Source organism: Macaca fascicularis, chromosome 17, assembly GCF_037993035.2.
Source record: "Macaca fascicularis isolate 582-1 chromosome 17, T2T-MFA8v1.1".
Lineage (NCBI taxonomy): Eukaryota > Metazoa > Chordata > Mammalia > Primates > Cercopithecidae > Macaca > Macaca fascicularis.
Window position 1 is genome coordinate 28,766,449 of NC_088391.1, and position 27,278 is coordinate 28,793,726.

At 45.1% G+C, this 27,278-nt stretch overlaps 1 protein-coding gene across 2 annotated transcripts; it reads left to right on the forward strand.

The window, feature by feature from the left end:
• Positions 1 to 19,661: 19,661 nt before the first annotated feature.
• On the forward strand, positions 19,662 to 22,927 carry ARL11 (ARF like GTPase 11). Of its 2 annotated transcripts, XM_005585865.5 has the most exons (3): positions 19,662 to 19,813; positions 21,232 to 21,314; positions 21,645 to 22,927. In XM_005585865.5, the coding sequence occupies exon 3, from the start codon at positions 21,663 to 21,665 to the stop codon at positions 22,251 to 22,253; it is 591 nt and encodes a 196-aa protein (XP_005585922.1). In that variant the 5' UTR covers positions 19,662 to 19,813; positions 21,232 to 21,314; positions 21,645 to 21,662; the 3' UTR covers positions 22,254 to 22,927. The 2 variants fall into 2 exon arrangements, with proteins under 2 accessions (XP_005585922.1, XP_005585921.1); XM_005585864.5 differs by lacking the exon at positions 21,232 to 21,314.
• Positions 22,928 to 27,278: the final 4,351 nt, after the last annotated feature.

A 27,278-nucleotide genomic window follows, 5' to 3' on the forward strand; every position in this document is an offset into this window, starting at 1 on the left:
CTAGAGACTGGGACACATCTTCCGGTTCTTGTCAATTCTTCTCTTTGGCCTGTGTGTTCCAAATCAGCCTTCCTTACCATTGAAGTAGTATGTGTGGGCTTAGGAAAGAGATCACTTCCCTTTTCTTAAAGAGCTCACCATATGGTCTAATTAAACTAGCTCAGCAGGATTCTATAGTGGGATCTGAGGCTTTAGTGAAATTAAATGTGCTATTTAGTCGAATATTGTCTAGATTCCCTATTTAAAGGAAAATGGCTATGTTCCATGTAAAATACATGTATTATTTCTGTAAGAAATTTCTTACATTCTTTTCTCTATTCATCTCTTTGCAATATGTGATGGATATTGCTTTTTTTTTTTAAAGAGACAAGATCTTGCTTGCATGATCATAGCTCATGGTGGCCTCTACCTCCTGGGCTGAAGCGATCCTCCCATCTCAGCCTAGCTGGGACTACAGGTGTGTGCCACCATGCCTGGCTAATTAAAAAAATTTTTTTTGTGGAGACCGAGTCTCACTATGTTGCCCAGGCTGGTCTCAAACTCCTGGCTTCAAGCAATTCTCCCGCCTTGGCTTCCCAGAGTGCTGGGATTACAGGTGTGAGTCACTGTGCCTGGCCCAGTTATTGTTAAATATTAACTGAATTACAATTGATAAAAAATAATATCCCACTTATGTTGTAAAATATTCCAGACCATAATATAACATCTTTAAATATTATTTGCTATTGTGTACTAACCTTCACCTATGTAGCCAGATTTCACAAATGTTACAATAGAAATTTACCCCAACTCTTCTCCATGAATTATATTCCTTTGTCTATGAGAAAAGCCAATGGCAACTGCTGTTTGTTTGTACGTGCCCATAATTGAATTTAAGGGGTCCTCAAACTTATAAAGGATGTCTGTCAAGAACCTACAGAAAATATTATGTTTAATGGTAAAACATTAGAAACATCACCACTGAAGCGATGTATGGATTTTTACAAAATATGGTCACAAATTCTTTGGCACCCCACCCATTGAGAGGTGGCATTTCTGTACCCTCCCTTTGAATTTAGGTAGACTTAACAATTTGCTTGTAACCAATAAAATGCAGAATAAGTGATACACACTGAGAAGTGTGACTCCTCTGGCTGGGTCAGAAAAGGTGACACAGCATCCTACTTGTTCACTGGAACACTTGGTCTCGGATCCCTGAGCCTCTACAAAAGCGGTCTGACTACCCCGAGAATGCCGTGTTGGAAAGAGGCCAACTAACATGTAGAGGCCATCTTGTAAGCACTCCAGTTGATAGTCTCACTAAGCCCCCAGCTGAAAGCAGCATCAACTGTCAGCCACGTGGGTGAGCCATCTGGACATCCAGCCTAGGTGAACCGTCAGTTGACTTCATCCCCAGCTGACATCCGACTGCAGGTGCTTGAGAGATCCTAAGTGAGAACAATGTGATCTAGCCCTTCTTGAAATCCTGACCCTCAAAATCATAAGCAAAACAAAATAATTGTTTTAAGCCACTAAGTTTTGAGGTAATTTGCTCCACAGCAATAGTAACAAAAACAGACAAAGATTAGGAAAGTATGCCCTCTGTCACTGCTGTTATTTAATTTTCAGCTAGAACTTATGGACCAATAAGTAAATGAAACCGGAGGCCTAATGTTGGAAGGAATTAAACATGACCATCATTTGCAGACAATATGATTGTCTCCATAGACAAGTCAAGAGAATCCACTAAAAAAAAATTAGAACAAAGAAGAGTTCAGTATAAGTTTAATTTAAGAAAGACATATAAAAATTAATAACTAATTAGAAAATGTATTTAGACAAAAGCACCATTACCAATAACAGTAAAAACCCTAAAATACTTAGTAATAAAGTTTAAAAATACATAAAGCCTATATGGAGAAAATTTCTAAAGTTCACTAAAGGGCAGAATTTCCAGGAATAGTATCATGGAAGGCATTGGGCAATTTCTTCCATAGATAATGATTATAAAAACTGGACAAATCTATTAAAAACAACTATTTGTTGGTGTTTTTGTAAGATGACTCTTGAGAAGGGTTTACTCTTGAATGACTGCTACTGCATCAGGTAAAAACTAAGAGTCTGTGGCTCCTAAGCAGGGGGTCACTCCCCAACACCCTCCAGCTTTGGTGGCAGAAAACCACAGCCATACCAGCCTGAGGTGTCAGAGAATAAAGTTTAGGGCAGCAGACAACTGGATATTCAAGGGGAAAATCCTGTAAAAATGAGAGCCAGAGCCACAGAAGGACTGAATTGAAAAGCTGAGTATAAGCTCCACTCAAATCCCTGCCTGTCTGCTAAACTGCTGAGACACATAAGAGACCCCAGGCAGCCCAATGAAAAAGCAGACGGAGATTAGAGAGGCATCTACCCCTGTGAGACAGAACTGCTCCTGGTGAGATTTGTGAGTTTGCTGCACTGTTGACTCAACGTGCACAAAGGTCAGGTCTTGCAGAAAGCAAAAACCTTATTGGCTTGAGGTGCCATTGGGCAGAACTTGGGGTTGGCAGAGCAACTGGATATTTAGGAAGAAAACAAGGGGCTGTACACTAGGTAAGCTTCAAAACCCGAATATAAATTATTTACAAATCTGTGGCTGACCACTAAACTACACAGGCTCAGGAGAGACTCCTAGGCACTAGGCCAAAAAAGAAGCAACTGGATCCTGAGAAAACTGTGAAGAACAATACATCAACTACTATAAATTGTTGGGGACAGATTTTTCAGTTTAAATGCAGGCGGGTTAACTGCCTACTAGAAAAATATGGCAACAACCCTCAGAAGAACAAACAGAATCTAGAGTGGATATAACATTACTACAATGTCCAGTTTTAAACCAAAAATTACTAGACATGTGAAGAATCAGGAAAGTGTGAATATACTCAGGAAAAACAAAATCAGTCCCTAGCCACTGAATCAGAGTGGGCCCAAATGTTGGATTCAACAAAGACTTCAGAGCAGCTATTACAAATATGTTCAAGAGTTAGTAAGGCACATGTTTAAAGAACATAAGGAAAGTATGGCATTACTGAGTGAACATGTAGGGAATCTTAATAGAGAAATGAAAACTCTAAAAATGAATCAAGTAGAAATTATCAAGCTGAAAAGTGTAATAGCTGAAAGTTCCCTGAAGAATACAAAGGAAGACTTGCATAAATGGAAAGGCAACACATATTTCTAGATGAGAAGTCTCAATTGTGTAATGATGTCAATTCTCCAAAAAGCAATCTATTAAAAGCTATCCCAATTAGAATTCCAACGTTATTTTTCCACCAAAGTGTTTAATGAAATTTGAAAACATGATCTTAATGTTTATATGAAAAAGAGAGTACAGGCTGGGTGTGGTGGCTCACGCCTGTAATCCCAGCACTTTGGGAGGCCGAGGCGGGAGGATCACCTGAGGTCAGGAGTTTGAGACAAGCCTGGCCAACAGGACGAAACTCCATCTCTACTAAAAATACAAAAATTAGCTGGGTGTGATGGTGTGCACCTGTAAGCCCAGCTACTAGGGAGGCTAAGGCAGGAGAATCACTTGAACCCAGGAGGCAGAGCTTGCAGTGAGCCAAGATTGTGTCACTGCACTCCAGCCTGGGCAACAGAGCAAGACTCTGTCTCAAAAAAAAAAAAAAAAAAGTACATAAAAACATAAAAATGACCACAAGATTTTGTAGGTAAAACACAGAGGGCAGGAGACTTTTCCTATCAAATACAATAAACATTAAAGATATTCATTAAACTAATGTGATATTAGCAAAAGATCCACAAATAGAATTGTGGAATGGAATATAGAAGGCAGAAACATCCAAACCCACACATACATATAAATATATGAATTTAGTGTACAATAACAGTGATACTTCAAGTCAGAAAAAAGATAGCTCATTTAATAAATAATGTTTATTAAATTCATCTAAGTTGTTTGTTATATCAGCATGAAGTTTTCTATAATATGCCCCTTATCGGCTTTTCCCCAGCTTTATTGAGGTATAAACAGCACATGATTCATGTATACAATTTGGTGAGTTTGGACATATATTTCTACTCATGTTACCATAACCACAGTCCAGGTAATAAATATATCCATCACTTCATCACCTCCAAAAGTTTCCTTGTGTCCCTTTGTTTATGTTTTTTTGTTTTTCTGAGGTAAGAACACTAAATTTTAGATCCATCCTTTTAACACAATTGTAAATATGCAGTATCTTACTGTTAACTATAGGCAATATGTGTACAGCAGATCTCTGGACTTACTCATCTTGAACAATTGTAATTTTATACGTTTAAACAACTTCCCATGTCCCTCTCCCCCGATCCTCTGGTAACCATGGCCCTGGGTTTCCTTCTTTTTTAAAGCTGAATATGCCAGGCGCAGTGGCTCATGCCCGTAATCCCAGCACTTTGGGAGGCCGAGGTGGGCAGATCACGAGGTTAGGAGTTCAAGACCAGCCTGGCCAACATAGTGAAACCCTGTCTAAAGATGCAAAAATGCAAAAATTAGCCAGATGTGGTGGCACGTGCCTATAGTCCCAGCTACTCAGGAGGCTGAGGCCAGAGAATCACTTGAACCCAGGAGGCGAAGTTTGCAGTGAGCCGAGACCATGTCATTGCACTCCAGCCTGGGTGACAGAGTGAGACTCCATCTCAAAAAAAAAAAAAGAAGAAAACTGAATAGTATTCCATTGTATTATTCATTGCATTGAATAATATTCCAAAGAAATGCGTAGACCAGTATGGTTTGGCTGTGTCCCCACCCAAATCTCATCTTGAATTGTAGTTCCCATAATCTTCATGTGTCATGGGAGGGACCCAGTGGGAGGTAATTGAATCATGGGAGTGGTTCCCCCATGTTATCCTTGCAATAGTAAGTTTTCACGAGATCTGATGGTTTTATAAGAGGCTTCCCCCTTAGATGCATTCTCATTCTTCTCTCCCTGCCACCATGTGAAAAAGGACATGTTTGATTCCCCTTCCACCATGACTGTAAGTTTCCTGAGGACTCCCCAGTCATGCTGAACTGTAAGTCAATTAAACCTGTTTTCTTTGTAAATTACCCAATTTGGGGCATGTCTTTATTAGCAGTGTGAGAACGGACTAATACAATGGGTAACTGGGTTGTTCCTATATTGTTGTGAATAATGCTGCAATGAATGTGGGAGTGCAGATATCTCTTCAAGATCCTGATTTCAATTCTTTTGTATATATACCCAGAAATGAGATTCCTGGATCATATCACAATTTAGATTTTTAAGAATCTCCATACTGTTTTCCACAGCAGCTGCACCATTTTAGTACCCACCAAAAGTGTACAGGGATCTAATTTCTCCACAACCTCACCAACGCTTGTTCCTTAACAGTTTTTTGCTTTTTTATTTTTATTTATGTATTTATGTATTTATTTATTTTGAGACAGAGTTTCACTCTGTCACCCGGGCTGGAGCATATCGGTGCAATCTCGGCTCACTGCAACCTCCGCCTCCTGGGTTCAAATGATTCTCCTCCCTCAGCCTCCCGAGTAGCTGGGACTACAGGTGTGCACCACCACACCCGGCTGATTTTTGTATTTTTAGTAGAGATGGAGTTTCACCATGTTAGCCAGGCTGGTCTCAAATTCCTGACCTCAAGTGATCTGCCTGCCTTGGCCTCCCAACGTGCTGGGATTACAGGCATGAGCCACTGCACCTGGCCGATATTCTCTATTTTTCTATTTTACTTATTTCTATTTGTATTTTGATTATTTTGTTTCTTCTATGTAGTTTGTATTTTGTTTGCTTCTCTTTTGCCTCTTATTTCATAATTGGCACTGAGATCATTGATTTTTGCATCTTTCTTTTCTTTTTGTTGAGACAGGGTCTCACTCTGTCACCCAACCTGGAGTGGACTGGTACAATATCAGCTCACTGCAACCTCTGCCTCCTGGGCTCAAGCAATCTTCCCACCTCAGACTCCTGAGAAGGTGGGGACTATAGGCACACCTCACCACACCCAGCTAATTTTTGTGGGGTTTTGGGGGGATTTTTTTGTTCATTTGTTTTTTGGGTTTTGTTTGTTCGTTTGTTTGTTTTTGGAATGGAGTCTCGCTCTGTCGCCCAGGCTGGAGTGCAGTGGCACGATCTCAGCTCACTGCAACCTCCATCTCCCAGGTTCAAGTGATTCTCGTACCTCAGCCTCCTGAGTAGCAGGGATTACAGATGCCTCTTACCACGGCTGGCTAATTTTTGTATTTTTAGCAGAGACGGGGTCTCACCATGTTTGCCAACCTCATCTTGATCTCCTGACCTCAAATGATCCACCTGCCTAGGCCTCCCAAAGTGCTGGCATTACAGGTGTGAGCCACCACGCCCAGCATAATTTTTGTAGAGATGTTTTTTTGTAGAGATGGAGTTTTGCCATGTTGCCCAGGCTGGTCTCGAATTCCTGAGCTGAAGCTATCTGCCCGCCTCAGCCTCCCAAAGTGCTAGGATTATAGGTGTGAGCCACCACACTCAGCCTCTACTTTTCTAATGTAAGGATTTGAGTCAATAAGCTGCAACTCGCACATTTTGATATGCTCTATTTTTACTATCATTCAATTCAAAATCTGGAGATTTTGTAGATATCTTTCTGTTATTTATTTCTACCTTAATTTTGCTGTGGTCAAGTGAGAACATATTCCACGTAATTTCAATTCTTTAATAATTGTTGAGCTTGTTTTACAGCCTAGCACATGGTCTATGCTGGTAAACATTCTGCCTCCTATGTCATCACTGCACACATTGACAAGACAGTGTTCTGTTCCAAGGTGCATATAGGACCCAGAGAGAAATAGGCTGGCAGGCTCCATGCTAGAAAATAGCAAAAAAAAATTACCTCTCAGAGGTGTTGGGAGGAGTAAATAAATTAATGTAGATATAATGTATGATACAGATTAGAGCTTAATCAGTAATAGCTTTTTTGCTCTGTCACCCAGGCTGGAGTACAGTGGCATAATCAAGCTCACTGCAACCTCTGCCTCCTGGGTTCAAGCAATTCTCCTGCCTCATCCTCCTGAGTAGCTGGGACTACCGGTGTGCTCCACCACGCGGGGCTAATTTTTGTATTTTTAGTAGAGTCGGGGGTTTTACCATGTTGCCCAGACTTGTCTCGAACTCCTGACCTCAGGTGATCCACCATCCTCGGCCTCCCTAAGTACTGGGATTACAGATGTGAGCCATCGCGCCTAGCCTCCACTCCATTTTTAAAGTTCTCTTTTTCTGGAACTCCTATTATTTGATTGTTGCACTCTGCTTAGTCTCTAATTTAAAAAATATTTTCTTTCCTTTCTTACACCTTTGCCTTTTCACTCTACTTTCTGGATTTCTTCAACATTATCTTCCAATCCTTCCATCAAGATATTTACTTCTGCTGTTATATTTTAAATGTCCAAGGGCTCATTTTTGTTCTCCGTATTTTTTAAAATAGTGTCCTTATTTTATACCATCTCTCTGAGGATTCACATAACCAGGTAGAATGGCCATAGGAGACCCTGAATCTCGGCTCACTGCAACCTCTGAGAGGTAGTTTTTTTGTCCCCATTTATAGATGTGGAAACTGAGGCTACATAAGATTAAGTACCTTGCCGCAGACTAGTTTTGTTGTTTTTGTTTTTTTAATAATAGAGACGGAGTCTTGCTAAGTCACCAGGGTTAGTCTCAAACTTCTGGCCTTAAGCGATCCTCCTGCCTCAGGCTCCCAAAGTGCTGAGATTATAGACATAAGCCACCACACCAACCAGCCTAGTTTTTTTCTTTTTACTTCTAAATATTACATCATTTTGTCAACAACTATTTTATATAAATATATGTGAAAAGGGATCAATACAAAAGCTGACAAAGAAGCAAGCACAACTCTATTTTTATTTATTTATTTATTTAGAGATGGAGTCTTGCTCTGTCGCCCAGGCTGGAGTGCAGTGGCGTGATCTCAGGTCACTGCAACCTCCGTCTCTTGGGTTCAAGTGATTCACCTGCCTCAGCCTCCTGAGTAGCTGGGATTACAGGCACCTGCCACCACACCTGGCTAATTTTTGTATTTTTAGTAGAGACAGGGTTTCACCATGTTGCCCAGGCTTGTCTCGAACACCTGACCTCAAGTGATTCACCCACCTTGGCCCCCTAAAGTGCTCGGATTACAGGCGTGAACCCTCGCACCCAGCCAGCACAACTCTTTCTAGAAGGAAAGAGTGACATTGCCACTATTGGATGAAGACTCCCAGGAGAAGATGAGGTGAAGAGAGTCTCTGGGTCAGAGTCTGAATTTCGCTCCCTTGGGAGCCTTACAAGAGCCCCTTCTGGGGAGGACCGTGGACACAGCCATATCTTAGGAAAGATAGGCCTTAGCATATTGGGGGCAATGTTGATAGACCTTTAGTGCAGGCCAAGCTCTATCATCCGGCAGGAATATGGCCGTGGGAATGAACTACTGTGCACGCTCTACTTCAAGGCACAGCTCCAGTCTCATGAGTGAGCAAATCAGAATACTTCTTGAGGGTTTAAGGGAGAATCCTCAGCTGGTCGTAGCTGTAGGGCCTGGATCCTGTGCTGATGAAGTTTCTCCCTTCCCCTCCATGCAAAATAAACGCTTTGCCCATTGAGGCACAGGTTAAATGGTAAGTCATCTGGGAAATACAGCCAAGTCGCAAGCACTAATCTTAGTTTCTAACTATGAAGTGACCTTCCAACGTCCTTCCTAATCAAGTTAGGTTTTTTTGGTTTGTTTTCCTTTTTCCTGCCAACTAAAAATATCCAGTTCAGGAAATGTGGCTGACTGAATAGCAGCTGCCATGGAGGACCTACTTTGGATATTGAAACAACCTTGGAAGAAGATCAGAGACTCACTCCCATCAGCTCCTGTTTTGAGGCAGGCCTGGAGCTCATCACCCACGTTAGTCTTGGCCTCCACACTGTCCTTCCTGCATATTAGGAGAAAGTCTCTGGTCACTGTTTCTCTTTCCTCTCAATGCTAGGAAACTTCCTGTAATATTGAAAAAGTAGAAGTTGAAGCGGCTTCAATGCAAAACTAACATTCTCTGGATCTTTCTCACGCTGTTCCAAAAGTAGATCACCCAATGTTATTTCCTTTTCCTGGCTTTTTATTTTCCTAAGAGACAAAGAGATGCACTGCCATGATACTATTTCTGTTCAGAGGGGGAGAGAGAGCAAAAAGAGACAGGCACAAACATTTTCCCCAGCCTTGCCACATTCTTCACTCAGTTATAAAGAAACGCATTGCCAATAAAATAGAAAACAGAAATAGCAGGAAAATTCTGAAAGATGAGCTGTGCTGTAAATGTAAAACACAGTCACTTAACACATAATCATTCAAAGCACAGTTTGTAATGAAAATAAAGACATTTCAAAAGAGCCCATAATCTGCTTACATTACATGCTATATCTAATTCTGTTATGTTTTATTCTTCTTATACAAGAAAAAATGTTGACCTCCCTCATTCATATGGCATGCAGATGCATTTGAGCAGGGTTTTTTTTTGGGTTTAATAATGTGGTAGACTGGCTGGGCGCTCATGCCTATAATCCCAACCCTTTGAGAGGCCGAGGCAGGCAGATCACTTGAGGCCAGGAGTTTGAGACCGACCTGACCAATGTGGTGAAACACCATCTCTACTAAAAATACAAAACTTAGCTGGGCGTGTTGGCACATGCCTGTAGTCCCAGCTACCTGGGAGACTAAGGCAGGAGGCTGAGCTTGGGAGGCAGGAGGCTGAGTTTGGGAAGCAGGAGGCTAAGCTTGGGAAGCAGAGGCTGCAGTGAGCCAAGACTGTGCCACTGCACTCCAGCCTGGGTGACAGAGTGAGACTCCATCTCAAAAAAAAAAAATTACATTACAGAATATTAGAACTTTAGACATTACCTAGTGTAAACTTCTTGCTTTACAGATTAGAAAATTGAGGCTTAGAAAGATTAAGTAATGGCCAGGCACCGTGGCTCATGTCTGTAATCCCAGCACCCTGGGACGCCAAGGCAGGAGGATTGCTTGAAGCCAGGAGTTCAAGACCAGTCTGAGCAAAATAGAGCCCCCATCTCTAAAAAAAAAATTTAAAAATTAGCCAGGTGTGGTGGCATGTGCCTGTAACCTTAGCCCTAGCTACTTGGGAGGCTGAGGCAGGAGGACTCTTAGAGCCCAGGAATTTGAGTCTGCAGTGAGCTATGATCGCATCACTATACTCCAGCCTGGGCAACAGAGCCAGACCCTATATCTAATTAATAATAACAAAAAGATTAAATAACTTAACCCAGGCAACACAGATGGAAAGTAGCAGAGCTGGGGGCTAGAATCCAGATCTAAATCTTCAACCTGCGTTCTTCCTAATGTACGTGGAGCCTCACACTGTCTTGCCCTGTCCCATGTGCGAGATAGCAGCCGAGAATGACTACTGCAGCATTCCTTCTGATTGCCTAATTTCTGACTTGAATATGCTACACCAGTAACAAAACTATGAGCGCCCGAGACACAACCACACGCATGTGCATGCGCACAGATGCACACACATACTGTTAACACATACTGAGACGAAGATCTTGGAAGACAGCATTGTCTTCTGAAAAGAGAATCTTCTGCCATGGAATGTCTGGGAAGGAAGTGTAACAGACGTTTTCCCTTACCCAACACCTTTCCCACTTTCTTCTGGCTACAAGTAGCATAATTTTGTTCAGATACCATGCAGTGGGGGCAGACGGGGTGGGGGCGATGTGCTCAGAGAAGGTAGACCCAGCCTGGCCAAGCCAAGTAATTTTATTCTCCTGGTCAGTAAGATGTATGGAGAAACTGGCTGGTAGGCTTTAGGAAAACATTTCCTTTTTTTTATTAAATAAATGCACATACATGCACACAAGCAGACAAAAACCCTTACACCTTTCCCTTTCTTCCTGCCTTTTTTTTCTTTTTCTTTTTTTTTTTTTTTTTTTGAGTTTTGCTTTTGTAGCCCAGGCTGGAGTGCAGTGGCACAATCTTGGCTCACTGCAACCTCTGCCTCCCGGGTTCAAGTGATTCTCCTGCCTTAGTCTCTTGAGTAGCTGGGATTACAGGTGTACGCCACCATGGCCAGTTGATTTTTTGTATTTTCACTAGAGACGGGGTTCCGCCATGTTGGCCAGGCTGGTCATGGGAGAGAATAAGACAATCTCACTGTTTCAGCCACTTGCAGGGGGTGTTTTGTAACTTGCAGCTGAAAGCTAGTTACCTCTCTGAGCCTCCGTTTTTTCCTTTAGAAAATGGCGATCACACTACTTACCCAGCAGGTTGTAGGGGGAAATGGTATAATACAATGCCTAACATAAAGGAACTCAGTAAACGGTAGCTAGTCATATCATTATCATGATAACCCTCATAGCAAACTCCTCAGTGGTGGGAATGTTTTCTCCACTCCGCCAGTGTCATGGCATCGGGTCCCTTCTCCCTACAATGGTGGTCTGGAGACAGTTTGCCCAGCTGCCATCTCTTCTCCAAGTGCTGAGGAGCTCAGGCATGGGAACTTTGGGCCTGGGAGTTTTGGGCCTGGGAGGTAGGGAGTCCAGTCTGTGAAGGAAAACAATAAAAGTGAAAAGCAACCACGTAAAATCATGACGACATACTGAATAATCTTAACAAGCCACAAAGTTTTGTTTGTTTGTTTTTTGTTTTTTTTTAAGATGCAGTCGCACTCTGTTGCCCAGGCTGGAGTGCAGTGGCCTGATCTCAGCTCACTGAAACCTCCACATCCCGGGTTCAAGCGATTCTCCTGCCTCAGCCTCCTGCGTAGCTGGGATTACAGGCACCTGCCACGGCGCCCAGCTAATTTTTTGTATTTTTAGTAGAGACGGAGTTTCACCATGTTGACCAGGCTGGTCTTAAACTCCTGACCTCGTGACCCGCCCACCTTGGCCTCCCAAAGTGCTGGGATTACAAGCATGAGCCACCGCGCCCAGCCAAGTGTTATTTCTTATGTCCCAGAAGTCCCAACTCTGGCAATCTAGCCCATGGAAATAATCCAAATGAAGAGATAAACTTCACTCACCAAATCTTTAATTCAGATTTTTTTTTTGCAGCCTTTAGAAGTAGATAATAATATTTCCCCTTGATATAATTATGAAGCCAACACAGTGATGTTTATTAGAAACTATGTAAGAGTAAGGCAATGTAATTCTTGATATAAATTAAATGAAAACAAAATCAGAATACAAAAGTGTATGTGTGCTCTGCTTACAACCACGTGGAGCACAGCTGTAATGAAACCGGGCTACACTTGGCACACCGATTGTTAAACAAGTGCAGCAGACCACAGGAAACAAGGGGGCTGCGGGTTGTTGAAGAAACTGGCCAGAAAACGGAACAAAGAGGAGAGAAGCTGACGGTGCTTACGGTGGGGCGTTGTTTTCTCTCCACTAAGGCTGCTGGGTGGAGCCAAAATAGTCCAGGCAGCCAAGTGCAGAGGCGATGGAGGCGGCAAAGATGCAGAGCATCCGCACTGTGGCTGCACCCGGAGGAGTCGTCCGTGGCAGGAGCCCCACACCCAGGACGGGGCGCCAGCAGTGAGGAGACGAACCTGGAAGACATCCCGCTCTCCAGACACCGCGAGGGAGGCGAGTGGTGCTCGCAGCCTGGGACTTAGGAACACAGGGAAACAGCTTCCACATGCCATTTGCTGGATAAATATTTCTTGTAGGATGTTTCCTATGGATTCATTTTCTATCATGAAAGCCTTATTTGTGGTCAGCGTCCTTGGAAAGCAGAGGCAGACAGATTTCTGTTCTTCTCGGGAGTTCTGTGGAGGGTAACAGATCAGCAATATTCCACTGAAACCAAATACCTAGGAAAAGCATGGGAGGACACACAGAAATCACGAATTTAATTTAATTAATTTATTTTTTGAGACAGGGTCTTGCTCCATCATCTAGGCTGGAGCGCAGTGGCAATCATGGCTCACTGCAGCCTCAACCTCCCAGGTGCAGGTCAGCCTCCTGCCCTAGCCTCCCGAGCAGCTGGGACTACAGCCGGCTAATTTTTAAGTTATATAGTTGTAGACATGGGTTCGCCCTATGTTGCCCAAGCTGATCTTGAACTCCTGGGCTCAAGCAATCCTCCTGCCCCGGCCTCCCAAAGTGCTGGGATTACAGGTGTGACCCACCGTGCCTGGCCACAAATGTGTACTTTTTAAAACATATAAAAATAGAGTTAATAAATATATCCATGTTATAGATATAAATAAAATATCTTTGCAATCAACATCTACTGTGTCCTGTAACTAATTAAGATCTTCATCCATAAAAATCCCAACCCCATTATGGATTTGGAGTTCTTTCTGGTGGTGGACTCACACTTTTTCATGCAAGCTCCTTTGCCCCCTATGTAACCACTGCCCACATTGGCAAGGCACGGTTGTACTCCAGAGCAGACCATAGTTCACAAGGGGAAGCAGGTGCCATGTGGGAATGAGACTACATGTACCATGAAGCAACAGAGCTCACTGGTTCAGAGACAAGATGCTGGCCTCTCTGGCTGTCACCATGGATGACTGCTGATTTAAAGTCTCCACCACTTTTGGTCCCTTCTCAGTTTCCTCTACCCAGCTATGTCCTCCTTTACTTATAAGCCCAGAAACAGAGCAAGTTGACTCTTTTTTAATGTAACAAATATTTTACAATATTCATTTGTAAAGTCTGGAAATGAAAATAATACACAATGGAATCTACCTAGCCACATAATCTTGAAAAACCATCAGTATAATGCTGTAACTATAATGTAAGAAATAAAGGAAGGTATTTGTTTATTTATTTCTTTTTAGAGACGGAGTCTTGCTCTATAGACCAGGCTGCAGTGCAGTGGTGCAAGTGGTGCAGCCTCGAACTCCTGGCCTCAAATGATCCTCCTGCCTCAGCCTTCTAGGAGCTGGGACTACAGGTGTGCACCACTATGCCCAGCTAATTTTTAATTTTTTTGTAGAGACTGGGTCTTGCTATGTTGCCCAGGCTGGTCTTGAACTCCTTGTTGAGGATCAGTGGGGGACGAAAAGGAGGAGAGACGGTGAGGAGCCCTTGGAACTAGCCACCTTTCCTACCCACCAGCAAGTCCCCAGTGAGTGATGTCCGGGATGGGGCTGGGTGGGGCAAGTGATCCTCCTGCCTCAGCCTCCCAAAGTGCTTAAATTACAGATGTGAGCCACCCTGCCCAACGGAAGGTGATTTCTAATAAAATAATATATGTTCCCATACATAAGTGCTCAGGACAATCACATTAATGAAGTTGTCACATTCTTGCATCTAAATATAGAATCCACATGAGCACCACGGCTGCGGATCACTGTTTTGGTGCATCTTATCAGCAACTTAAATGCCATGCTGTTATTCAAAGCGCTGCTGTCAGTGATGTGATTTTCCAAAATAATGAGCAGCTCTTGGAAAACTCCAAACAAAACAAAGTGCAAACTTTCCTCAATGCACACAGTAGTTGTGTTTCTGAAAAAAATGTAGTGTATATGAAAACCATGCAAAAATAGTCTGCATTTACATGTAAAACAAAATTATGTTCTAGGATCATTTTAAATGGTGGGTTTTTTTAAAACTACTACATAAATGTTTGGGACATTCAAAAGTGAAATTCAAATTTAAGAAACATTTTTTTCTTGCACAAAATAGTCTTGGGTGTTATAGGATGTCTAGCATCTCTAGTCCCCACTCACTGAATGTCAGGCACATGCTCTAATCAAACTCTCCAAGAGTGCCCATTGAGAACCACCCTTTCCTGTATGAGTAGAACTTGTACTCTCTGTCCACTTTTCTCCACATCTGGGGAAAGCTGAATCACGGGCATAAGTACCTGTAAACAGTCACCGATACACATGTTGCACCTGTAGCAAAAACCCCAAATTCAGATATACAGCTTAAGGCCCCATGGGTTGCCTAACACATGATGGTCATAGAGGGAGGAAATTTCTGGGAGAATTTCATTAAACCTTCAGCATGATTGGAGCATTGGTTCTCACCACAATACCCACAAAGGTAACTTGTACCCCGCCCAGCCCTATCCCGGACATCACTCACTGGGGGCTTGGTGGTGGGTAGGAAAGGTGGGTGGTTCCTAGGGCTCCTGGCTGTCTCTCCTCCCCTTTGTTTCCCACTGATCTCAACACAGCTCATGACTGAGAACTTCTGACTGAGAGATTTATACAAGAGGTTGCATTCCTCAAAGTAAGTGATTATTGAGGGGTAAAAAAAAAAAAAAAAAGGAAAACCATGAAAAAAACCCCGATGCACCCTACTTGCTTATATGTGCATAGAATATCTCTGGAAAAATATATAAGAAGCCAATGGTGTAGGCTGTTTCCCAGGAAAGGTCCAGGATGGCTGGAGCACTGGGGTGAAAGGAGAACGTCCTTGATGCTCTACTCTTTTGTACCTTTGGAATTTTGTATGGATGGCTTGAAAATAGAAAGAAATAACATTTGATTTTTAAAAGAGGCAGTCCTTGGAAAAAAGTTACTAATTTGCATACTGCAAGTTGAGAAAGTGAGAGACCAGAGCAAGAGGAGGTCACAACAAGATAAAAAGGTGGGGGCCGTTATGGAGCCCCGGGAAAGGAGGGCTGGACAAGAGACTCCGTCCATGTTTCTCTAGCACTTTCCAGGAGAATAAAGCTCTTATTCTAGCACTCTCCTCCTTTGGACCTATCTGTAGAGAGCAGAAAAGGGACCACGAGGCTCTGTTGCATGATGACCCCTTAAAAACCACCAACTTTCCATGGTCTTCCAGCAACCCATTTGGACGTCATCTCCGCGGTTGACTCCTTCAGTCCCTATGTGCATCCTCTGAGTGCCCCTGGCCCGCTGCCCTCCCTTAGCTGTGCTGCACAGAAAACCGGCCCAGCTCTTGGGTTAAACAGATCCCATAACAAACGTCAGAAGCAGCATCCTGGCTTATAAGTTGTTTTTTGGTGAGTGCAATGGGCATGCCGTGCTCCTCCAGGCCTGACCACCTGTATAAGAGTTGGCAGGAGTACATTTCTCAACTCACACTCTTAGGGCAGTAGAGGTGGGGCCCAAGACCTTTGTCTCTCCTGGTGTCAGTGAGCTCAGTGTAGCCCCTTTTCCTTGTTCCAGGTCTGGAAGCTGCAGTCACAGACACACAAAGGTGCTGGGGCTTGCACATGCACCAGCGTCACTTTCTCCAGCCACACCGCTACGTTTGAGGGCTCTCCTGTCCTTCTCTGACAGAACTAGTCTGGGACTAGACGCCAGGCTTTGGGCTAACTACTTGATGTGTCTTCACTTATTTAATCCTTCCAATAACCCTTTAAGTTAGGTACTATTATTATCATCATCAACCCCTATTTTATAGAGAAGGAAACTGAGGTGCAGAAAAATTCTGGTTGAGGCCAAATGTGCCCCCAGGTAGACCCAAATCAAAGCCACACTGTTACCTTCTGCTCTGCGCTGCCTCCCGGGGCAGTAGCCCTTGTGAGCCTCCCCATGTCAGGGTGTCTAATGAAAAGCTTCCCTGCTGGTTGAGCTGAAGGGGTCAGGGTCAGGGGTGTACAGAGAAACTCAGGCCACAGGGCCTTTGGGCAGGACTGGGGTCACAAAGCAATCATGGTTTCCCGGTGAACACAAGACTTTGGCCCTCAGGCAAGACTCCTTGATATCTGGTGGAGCCTGTGCTCCCCAGAAGTGCGCATAGATCCACCCCTGCCTGCCAGCCAGCCCCTGGATGGCGGTGCCTGTCTAAGATTCTGTGGTCAGTGCCACGCAGCTACCTCCAGAGGCCCTGCAGCCTAGCCATGTGGCCCCAAGCTCCGGGCTAGAGGCCAAGGGGAGTGTCCCTTCCCTCTCTGTGTCACCCAGGGCATAGGTCACTCAGGCAGCCTGGCATGATGCCTCCAAGCCACTGTGCTAAGGCTTCTACAGCTTCTGCTCCCTCCCTGCCTCCATGGGGCCCAGACCTAGCCCTGATGCTGCTCGGGGAACCGGGTCAGAGCAGCACCCTAGCTCCCCCACCCCCAGGAGCCCCTCAGCCTTGGCCTGCTGTTATCTTCGTCCCGCCCCAATCCTGCAAATCGGGCCCTTGCAGGATTCCTGCTGACTCAGCAGCTGGGCCTGGACAGGACTTAGTCCCAGCATGAGCCAATCCCCCTGTAGTGTAGGCAAGAATGACAAGCCCTCCACCAGAAGGTTCTTTATTGCTCTGAGACTTCCCTGGGATAATTCCACCCCAGGAGCCCTCTATCTGCTTCCGTCTCCTCCCCACACACCCCCTGGCCTTAAAAAAGGATGATCACCGACCACAGGCACTGAAAAGAGCAAACCAAGAGCAGCATCAATACCATCACACAGTGGTGCACATAACACTCTTTCAGTTTCTTATTTTTCCTAATCGCTTCTTCCTGCTAAAATATAGTAGCTTAACAAAAACAATGACAACAATCTAGTGTTTGCCATTTACAAGGCACTTTCTCTGTGAGTAGCATGACATGGTAAAAGAGGAAGAGAAGAATTATAAAACGCAGCAAGATCACGAGTCAATGATTCACCCTGTCTGAACCTGCTTCTTTTTTTTCTGAAGACAGAGTCTTGCTCTGTCGCCAGGCTGGAGTACAGTGGCACAGTCTCAGCTCACTGCAACCTCCGCCTTCCGTGTTCAAGCAATTCTCCTGCCTCAGCCACCCGAGTAGCTGGGACTACAAGCGCATGCCACCATGCCCAGCTAATTTTTGTATTTTTAGTAGAGACGGAGTTTCACCATGTTGGCCGGGATGGTCTCGATCTCTTGACCTCGTGATCCACCTGCCTCGGCCACCCAACCAAGCCTGCTTCTTTGCTTGTAAAATGGAAGAGTCATAACAACCAACTTGAGTCTTGACATTTTAATGAAATAATGCATGGGAAAGCAGAAAACAGCACAAAGATTACTGGTTATAAGAGCTAAATCACTGTGACTCCAGATCCAAATTCAATACCTACTGAATCAGTGGTTTCTAACTAGTCAATTTTTTTTTCTTTTTCTTTCTTTTTTTTTTTTTTTTTTGAGACAGAGTCTCGGCTGGGTGCAGTGGCTCACACCTGTAATCCCAGCTCTTTGAGAGGCCGAAGCGGGCAGATCACTCGAGGTTAGGAGCTAGAGACCAGCCTGGCCAACATGGCAAAACCCCGTCCTTACTGAAAGTAAAAAAATTAGCTGGGTGTGGTAGCACGCGCCTGTAATCCCAAGTACTCGGGAGGCTGAGGTGGAAGAATTGCTTGAACCTAGGAGGCGGAGGTTGCAGTGAGCCGAGACTCCATCTCAAAAAAAAAAAGGAGAGAGACAGACAGAGTCTCACTCTGCGTCTAGGCTGGAGTGCAGTGCTGTGATCTCAGCTCACTGCAGCCTCCGCCTCCTGGGCTCGTGCAATTCTCCGGCCTCAACGTCCCAAGTACCTGGAACGACGGGCACATGCCGCCATGCCTGGTTAATTTATTATTTTTTGTAGAGACGTGGTTTCGCCATGTTGTCCAGGCTGGTCTCAAACTCTTGAGCTCGAGCTATCCTCCTGCCTTGGCCTCCCAAAGTGCTGGGATTACAGGCATGAGCCACCGTGCCCGGCAACTAGCCAATTTTTAAAAAATTACATTTTCTAGAGGTGTCATTTTTACTGGGAAAAACACAGTGACACCATTCAAGAAAAAATTGAACAGTAACTTTAATCACTACATTAACACAATTTTAAAGGTTGATCTGCAACATATATACCTTTTAAAGAATGTTTTCATCATATGTAGGCAGTTTTGTTTTGTTTTTGTTTTTGTTTTGAGGCAGAGTCTTGCTCTGTCACCAAGGCTGGAGTGCAGTGGTGTGATCTCGGCTCACTGCAACCTCTGCCTCCCGGGTTCAAGTGATTCTCCTGCCTCAGCTTCCCAAGTAGCTGGGACTACAGGTGTGTGCCACCACACCCAGCTAATTTTTGTATTTTTCGTACAGAAGGGGTCTCACCATGTTGGTCAGGCTGGTCTCGAACTCCTGACCTCATGATCCACCCGCCTTGGCCTCCCAAAGTGTTGGAATTACAGGCGTGAGCCACCGCTCCCGGTCATAGGCAGCTTTTAAAAGAACACATGTGCAGCCTGGCCATCATGGTGAAACCCGTCTCTACGAAAAATACAAAAGTTAGCTGAGCGTGGTGGCACCTGCCTGTAATCCCACTTGCTTAGGAGGCTGAGGAGGGAGGATCGCTTGAGCCCTGGAAACGGAGGCTGCCGTCCAGCCTGGGCGACAAAACAAGACTCTGTCTCGAATAGAAAACAAAATAACAACAACAACAACAACAACAAACCATGTGTGATTCCAAGCAAATCAGAGAATCTCTAGGCACCAGAAAAACCTCGAGGCAAGCGCTGAAAGGAAGAGGTCAGAATTCTCCGCGAGGAGCTCAGAGGATTCTGAGGGAAGAGAGAAGGCGGCTGCGCCTGGACACAGCTCTGAGCTCGTGCTCCCTCCTTCAGGCACGAAGTCTTGAGTTGCTAGAAAATGGATCTGTCACTGGGCCTTGCTCTGCCAGGACCTGTAGAGCTGGGGACCTCTCTGCGGCGAGCCCAGCAGTTTGACTGCTCTGAGGCGCCCTAGGGCTGAGGGAGGGGCCGCGACACCAGCCCCGCCCCGAAGCCACCTGGGAAAAGGAAGCAGAAAAAGGAGAAGCAGCAACGGCTGCTCTGCTTCCTTCCCATGTCGCTCTTGGGACATGCCCGGCCAGCAGAAAGCAACTCCATAGGGGAGGAGAGCCACAGAGGATCTCACAGCCGCAGTCTAATAGTATCGCAGAGGTAATTTTAACTTTTTACTTTTCTACTCCTCCAGGGGCAGCTGATATCTCCCCACCCCCACCCCGGAAGTTGAGATGTCACTTCTCTGTTCCACCCAGGCATCGCCTAAGTTGGGAACAGGTCATATGTCTTAAAATTTGGGATTCTTTAAAAACATATGTGACCAGGCGCGGTGGCTCACACGGGTAATCCCAGGACTTTGGGAGGCCGAGGTGGGTGGATAATTTGAGGTCAGGAGTTCAATACCAGCCTGGCCAACATGGTGAAACCTCATCTCTAATATAAATACAAAAATTAGCCGGGTGGTAGTAGTAGCTGTAATCCCAGGTACTCGGGAGGCTGAGGCAGGAGAATCCCTCAAACCTAGGAGGCAGAGGTTGCGGGGAGGCAGAGGTTGTGATGAGCCATGATTGCGCCACTGCACCCCAGTGTGGGTGACAGAGTGAGACCCTGTCTCAAAACAATAACAACAACACAAATGTGTGATGGCGTATGCCTATAGTCCCAGCTACTGGGGAGGCTGAGGTGGGAGGATGGTTTGAGCCTGGGAAGTCGAGGCTGCAGTGAACTGTGATCATGCCACTGCAATCCAGCCTGGGCGACGGAGTGAGACCCTGTCTCAAAAAAAAAAAACAAAAACAAACAATAAAGCACATGTGGTACGTTGTAGAAGTCATTGACCTTGGTAAGACAGTGGAGGAAACTACTTTGCTCTGACTCATAAATTTGCCCCCAGTAAGCAGTATTTATAAATAGCCCCAGTCAGGCACTGCATGAAGACATTTCAGTCGACGACAGACCATGTGTACAACGGTGGTCCCATAAGATTATAATTCTTATAAATAAGAATTTTTCAGCTTAGCGTCGTGGCACAACCACTACCTTTTCTATATTTAGATACAGGAATACTTAGCACTGCGTTACAATAGCCTACAGTACCCATTACAGGAATGCTGTACCGGTGTACCTGGTAATGTACCTGGTACAGCATTCCTGTAATGGGTACTGTAGGCTATTGTAACACAGTGCTACGGGCCATACCATATAGCCTAGGCGTGGAGTAGACTAGGCCATCCACGTTTGTGTCATTACAATCTATGATTTTGTAAAACGATGAAATTGCCTAATGAAGCATTTCTCAGAATGTGTCCCTGTCATTAAGTGACACCTCACTGTGTTTCCAAGACATAGTACTGGTCCTTGGGAAGCTCTAAAGAGAGGTCACTGTGAGCTGAACCGTCCTCCTCACTCTGAGCATGGAACCCAACTTAGCTTCCATTTCAGCATTTAGGCTTATAGGAGGAGAACAGGTTAGAAGCCACAGACCAGCAAGAATTGATGACATCGTCCTGTAATTTCTACTGAATCAGGTCTGTCCGACTGGAACTTCATTTTGCCTCTTTGTTTTAACTCCTCAGGAATGTGAGTCAACATTCCATGTCTTCCAGGAGGCTCCTGATCTTCTCTGCCCAGGGACCACTCTTATCTGACCCAGAGACAGGTTAGCTGATTGTGACTCACACACCCTCACTTCCTTCGATGCCCAGGCGTCTGTTTAAAATCTGACCCTGTAAAGACTTTTCCTATTTTGGAAAAGCTCTTCTGTTGTTTGCCTGCACAGATTTGTGCTCCATTTTTAATTTCAATTTTTGTAGAGAAGGCGGGTTCTTGCTTTGCTGCCTCGGCTAGTCTCAAACTCCTGGGCTCAAGTGATCCTCCTGCTTTGGCCTCCCACAGTGCTGGGATTACAGGTGTGAGCCACGGTACCAGGATGGATTTGTCTTCCTTCAGAAGACAGTAACTGATGTTGCCCCTGGCCTTTCTCCCCTAGGATTCAGCAGTGGTCACTATGGGTTCTGTGAATTCCAGAGGTCACAAGGCAGAAGCCCAGGTGGTGATGATGGGCCTGGACTCGGCGGGCAAGACCACGCTCCTTTACAAGCTGAAGGGCCACCAGCTGGTGGAGACCCTGCCCACTGTTGGTTTCAACGTGGAGCCTCTGGAAGCTCCTGGGCACGTGTCACTGACTCTCTGGGATGTTGGGGGGCAGGCCCCGCTCAGAGCCAGCTGGAAGGACTATCTGGAAGGCACAGATACCCTCGTGTATGTCCTGGACAGCACAGATGAAGCCCGTTTACCCGAGTCAGCGGCTGAGCTCACGGAAGTCCTGAGTGACCCCAACATGGCTGGCGTCCCCTTCTTGGTGCTGGCCAACAAGCAGGAGGCACCTGATGCACTTCCGCTGCTTAAGATCAGAAACAGGCTGAGTCTAGAGAGATTCCAGGACCGCTGTTGGGAGCTCCGGGGCTGCAGTGCCCTCACTGGGGAGGGGCTGCCCGAGGCCCTGCAGAGCCTGCGGAGCCTCCTGAAATCTCGCAGATGCCTGTGTCTCCAGGAGAGAGCCGGCGGGGCTGAGCATGGAGACAGCAAGAGATCTTGATCCAGACAGAGCAGCATATCTTTGCTCATACAAACTAGAAGAACCAGCTGATCCTTGAGAAACTTACGCTCAGTCTATCAAACAAGAAATGCTGGCTTGGCACGGTGGCTCACGCCTGTAATCCCAGCACTTTGGGAGACCACAGTGGGAGAATCCCTTGAGCCCAGGATTTGGAGAGCAACATCACAAGACCCCATTTCTACTAATAATCAAAAAATTGGCCGGGCATGGTGGCGTGTGCCTGTAGTCCCACCTACTTGGGAGGCTGAGGCAGGAGAATTGCTTAAGCCCGGCGGGTAGAGGTTGCAGTGAGCTGAGATTGCACCACTGTACTTCAGTCTGGGCAACAGAGTGAGACCCTGTCTCAATAATAATAATAATAATAATAATACTCTAAGAAAAAAAATCTCAACCTACTTCATTTAATAGCTTGTTACCAAGTGTGATTGAAGCAATATATCATGATAGAGTAGCCACTGGTTGCATAATAATAGAAACCTAAATTATCAAATAGGGAAAGAGGTTTTAAAATCAAATTTGAGGCCAGATGCAGTGGCTCATGCCTGTAATCCCAGCACTTTGGGTGGCTGAGGCAGGCAGATCACTTGAGGCCAAGAGTTCAAGACCAGCCTGGCCAACATGGTGAAACCCCATCTCTACTGAAAATACAAAAATTAGACAGACATGGTGGTGCATGCCTGCAGTCCCAGCTACTCAGGAGGTTGAGGCAGAAGAATCGCTTGAACCCAGGAAGTGAAGGTTACAGTGAGCTGAGATTGTGCCACTGCACTCCAGCGTGGGTGACAAAGAGAGGCTGTGTCTCCAAAAAGAAAAAAAAAAAAAAAGTCAAATTCAAATATCATCTGGACATGTCACAATGGATCACGGATCCTTATGAGTGATTTTTCCCAATGGCCCCTGGGGACGTGCCATTGTCACTCGGAAGGCAAGCTAGGCAGGGACCACACAACAGCAGGGGTCTGCAGGTTAGACATTCCCTGCCCTGGGACGCTCAGCCCTGGGCAAGAGGCTGGAAGTTCACGCCATCCAAAATTTATCCTCTTTTTTTTTTTCTTATGCTAATTAGCCTCTCCCGATTTTATGGCATCTTGTGTTGATCTTTTTCAAAAACTCAGTTTCTTTGTTTTTTTTCATTCTCTTTTCTCCTTCTTGTAGCACATATCTTTCCTTAAAGATCAGATCAATAAAATATTTTATTTATTCATTCATTTAACCAAAAAAAATTTTTTTAGAGCATTTAGTTTGTGGCAAAAGTACTGAGCTTTCCAATATGAATCATGTGCTTTAGGTGGGAGTTGTGAATTCTGAAGATACAGATGACAGTGATGAATGCCTTCTGTCTCATGATTGATAGAGAAAAGGGAGGTTGACCATAGCATCCTAGAAGGTTCATCAGGTGATCACTACCTAGCATCCATGAAGCTCCTGAAATTATTTGTAAAATGTTACATTTTGGGCCATTTTTCTGGGGAAGGAGATCCACAACTTTTTACCAGATTTTCAAAGACATCTGTGACTCCCAAAAGTTAATCACTGATGTGGTGGTTGTATCCCTCATCCAACCCCAGAACACTTTCTGTAATCTGAGTTTTTTTAATGGCAAGTGGCTTATATTTAGCACCTGTTCTCATGTTAAACAGCTCTGAATGTTAGATATTCCTCCTTATCCTGGATCGGTTCTCTCTCTCTCTCGAGTCATGCAGTATAAATTGGCCATCAGTACCCTTCTAAAACCTGAGATCCGTCAGGACCCTCTTCTAACACCAGGTTAGGCATGCCTGTTATTTCCAGCACTTGTCAATTGACATGTTTCAAGACACTGTGTTAGACAGTAGGGATGCAAAGATGAATGAGATAAGGCCTCAGGCCTCATGGAAGGTGAGACAGTAAAGTAACTCCCATAAAAATGTGAGGAGACTCAGTTCAGCAACTGTTTTTCGAGCACTTACTTGGACCAAGCTCTGTGGTCTTGGCGTTTTACATAGACTGTCTCTAATTCTCACAACTCTGCAAAATATTATTCCCATTTTATAAAACTACAAACTGAGGCTCAGACAGGTTGTGACCTCTTGTTGCTTGAGGCACAGAATTATAAAGTAACATCTGGAATTTGAAATCAGACCTGTTACGTGCTAATGCTGCATTTTTCTACAACATCATGCTTCTAGAAGGTTGAAGCTAGGTAGGCTTTCAGCCAGCAGACATGATGGGGAGAGCCTTCTAATAAGAGGGAAGAGACTGCTTGGAAGCATGAACGGGGGTGTAAGAAAGATAAGTAAGCAAGTGTACTTGCAACAGAGGCTTGGGTTGAGGGGTGGGTAAGGGTGACATCATGATAGAAAAAACATGGAATGGGTCCAATTTGGGCAGGGTTGTTTGAATTTCAATAATCAGGGGTTTGGGTCAAGGAAGAAAAATCATGGGACTTGCCATTTAGGAGGATAATTTTGTGGCAGTGTGGGGGTGAAACAGAGAAAAGGGAACCCTGGAGCTGGGAAGGCAGGAAATCAGCTGGATGACCATCACAGCAAAGGAGGGAGTGGAAGAGAGATGAGAAAACTGAGAGCTATTATTAAGAAAAACAGTTGAGAGAGGAAGAATTTGAAGAGGGCTCAAGACTTTGAGTCCACATGACTGAAGGACTGGAATGCCATGAACTTGAGAAGGTGAGTGCTGAAGAACCAAGATGGGTTGGGCTGGAACTGCTGGGTTCAGCTTTTGAAGGGTGGGTACACATTTGGTTATAGCTGCTTTCAGATTGTTCCATTACCTGCACTCCCAACTACCCTGCCAGATGTATTTGTTGGCTGTCACTCATGGAGGCTCACTTCCTTGCATGATTTGTCATTTTTGATCGTGAGCTCATCTTCAGTAGGAGTTGTTTTTCCTGTGTGACTCCCATGTGCCCTGGTCTGTAACAACATTTCCACAGAGTGGTATCTACTAGGATCCTGGGGATTTCAATTATTTTAGATCAAATATTATGTCAGTTTCTCTACCTGGGGCTCCTGGACCTCAGAGGTAGTATATATCTGAACTGTGCAACCATTCAATACACGGGCCCTAGGGATTCCATATGTGACAGGTGACTTTTTTTTCCTTGCCTTTATGTTCTAAGACAGACAACTTGCCTCCTCAAACTTCCCTGAGCTGGTGGGCAGCATTTTATTTATTTATTTTATTTTTATTTTTATTTTATTTTTGAGGCGGAGTCTCTCTCTGTAGCCCAGGCTGGAGTGCAGTAGTGTGATCTCGGTTCACTGCAAGCTCCGCCTCCCGGACTCACGCCGTTCTGCCTCAGCCTCCCGAGTAACTGGGACTGCAGGTGCCCGCCCAGACGCGCGGCTAATTTTTTTTTGTTGTTGTATTTTTAGTAGAAACCGGGTTTCACTGTGTTAGCCAGGATGGTCTAGAGCTCCTGACCTCATGATCCACCCATCTCGGCTTCCCAAAGTGCTGGGATTACAGGCGTGAGCCACTGCGCCCGGCCGGTGGGCGGCATGTTTTTAACCCTCTTTTAAGGAGGGGTCATCTCTCTGATGCTCTTCTTTTTTGCTGAGCTCAGATTAACATTTTCTAGCTGGGTGTGGTGGCTCACACCTGTGATCCCAGCACTTTGGGAGACCGAGGCAGGAGGATCACGAGGTCAGGAGATTGAGACCAGCCTGACCAGCATAGTGAAACCCCGTCTCTACTAAAAATACAAAAAAATTAGCCGGGTGTGGTGGCGGGCGCCTGTAATCTCAGCTACTCGGGAGGCTGAAGCAGGAGAATGGCTTGAACCTGCGAGGCGGAGGTTGCAGTGAGCCAACATTGTACCTCTGCACTCCAGCCTGGGCAAGAGTGCGAGACTCCGTCTCGAAACAAACAAACGAAAAAACCATTTTCTCTCCTCCAAGCAAGCCTAAGGCCACATGTCCTGTTCTCACACAGGTGTTTTAATTTCAGCCCAGTCTCTAGAGCCTAAATTTGTCTCCTCTACAATTTTCATGGGCTCTAGGTTTCCAGCTTATACTACTTTGGCTGTGGTTTCTCTCTTCTGTTTCTACCACTTGAGGATTTCCTTTTATTTTGTTTAAAGACAGCATGCATTAAAAAAAATTTTTTTGGCCAGGCACGGTGGCTCATGCTTGTAATCTCAGAACTTTGGGAGGCCGAGGCGGGCAGATCACGAGGTCAGGAAATTGAGACCATCCTGGCTAACATGATGAAACCACGTCTCTACTGAAAATAAGAGAAAAAAAAAAATTAGCTGGACGTGGTGGTGGGTGTCTGTAGTCCCAGCTACTCGGGAGGCTGAGGCAGGAGAATGGCATGAACCCAGGAGGCGGAGCTTACAGTGAGCCGAGATCACGCCACTGCACTCCAGTCTGGGGGACAGACAGAGTGAGATTCTGTCTCAAAAAAAAAAAAAAAAATTGTTATAGTTTACCCAACATTTCTATGATTTTCAGTGCCCTCTTTGCATGTGCTGTGGCCCGTCAAACTCCCATGCCAGGTGCAGTACTTGTAGTTGCAGTAGTGACCATAGCAGTGGCAATAGTTCTACAGGGTCACAGAACTTTAGGGAAGCCTCCTAACACCCCTGCTCTTCATTAGGCTGCAGCTACTTTCCTACTTTCCTGTGCATGATTTAAGGATCCTTAGATCCCAGCTGTCTGGGAAGCTCTCCCCACACACCTCAGCCTGAATCCAGCCTCCCACTGAGCTCCCATGGCATGACTGTCCAGGCTTCAGCACTCTTGTGCCCTAACCGGGACTGTTCCACATTGATATGTGGTCTCCCCAGGCATGGTGTACACTCCTAGAGAGGAGGGGCCAAGTCTTCCATCCTTCTGACCCTCTTCAAAGCCTGGAACAAAATTAGGTATTGAGAGTTTCTCATTAAGTACCTGGGTGAATAATGAATAATTGATTAGAGCCAGGGAATTGGGTATCACAGCGAGGAGTCCTTGGCTCCTCTGAACTGTCCAGAATAAAATTCCAAAATGAGAACACCAAGAG

Excerpts from the sequence above, each read along its gene's own strand:
- ARL11 (XM_005585865.5), top strand. The coding sequence starts at position 21,663 with ATGGGTTCTGTGAATTCCAGAGGTCACAAGGCAGAAGCCCAGGTGGTG.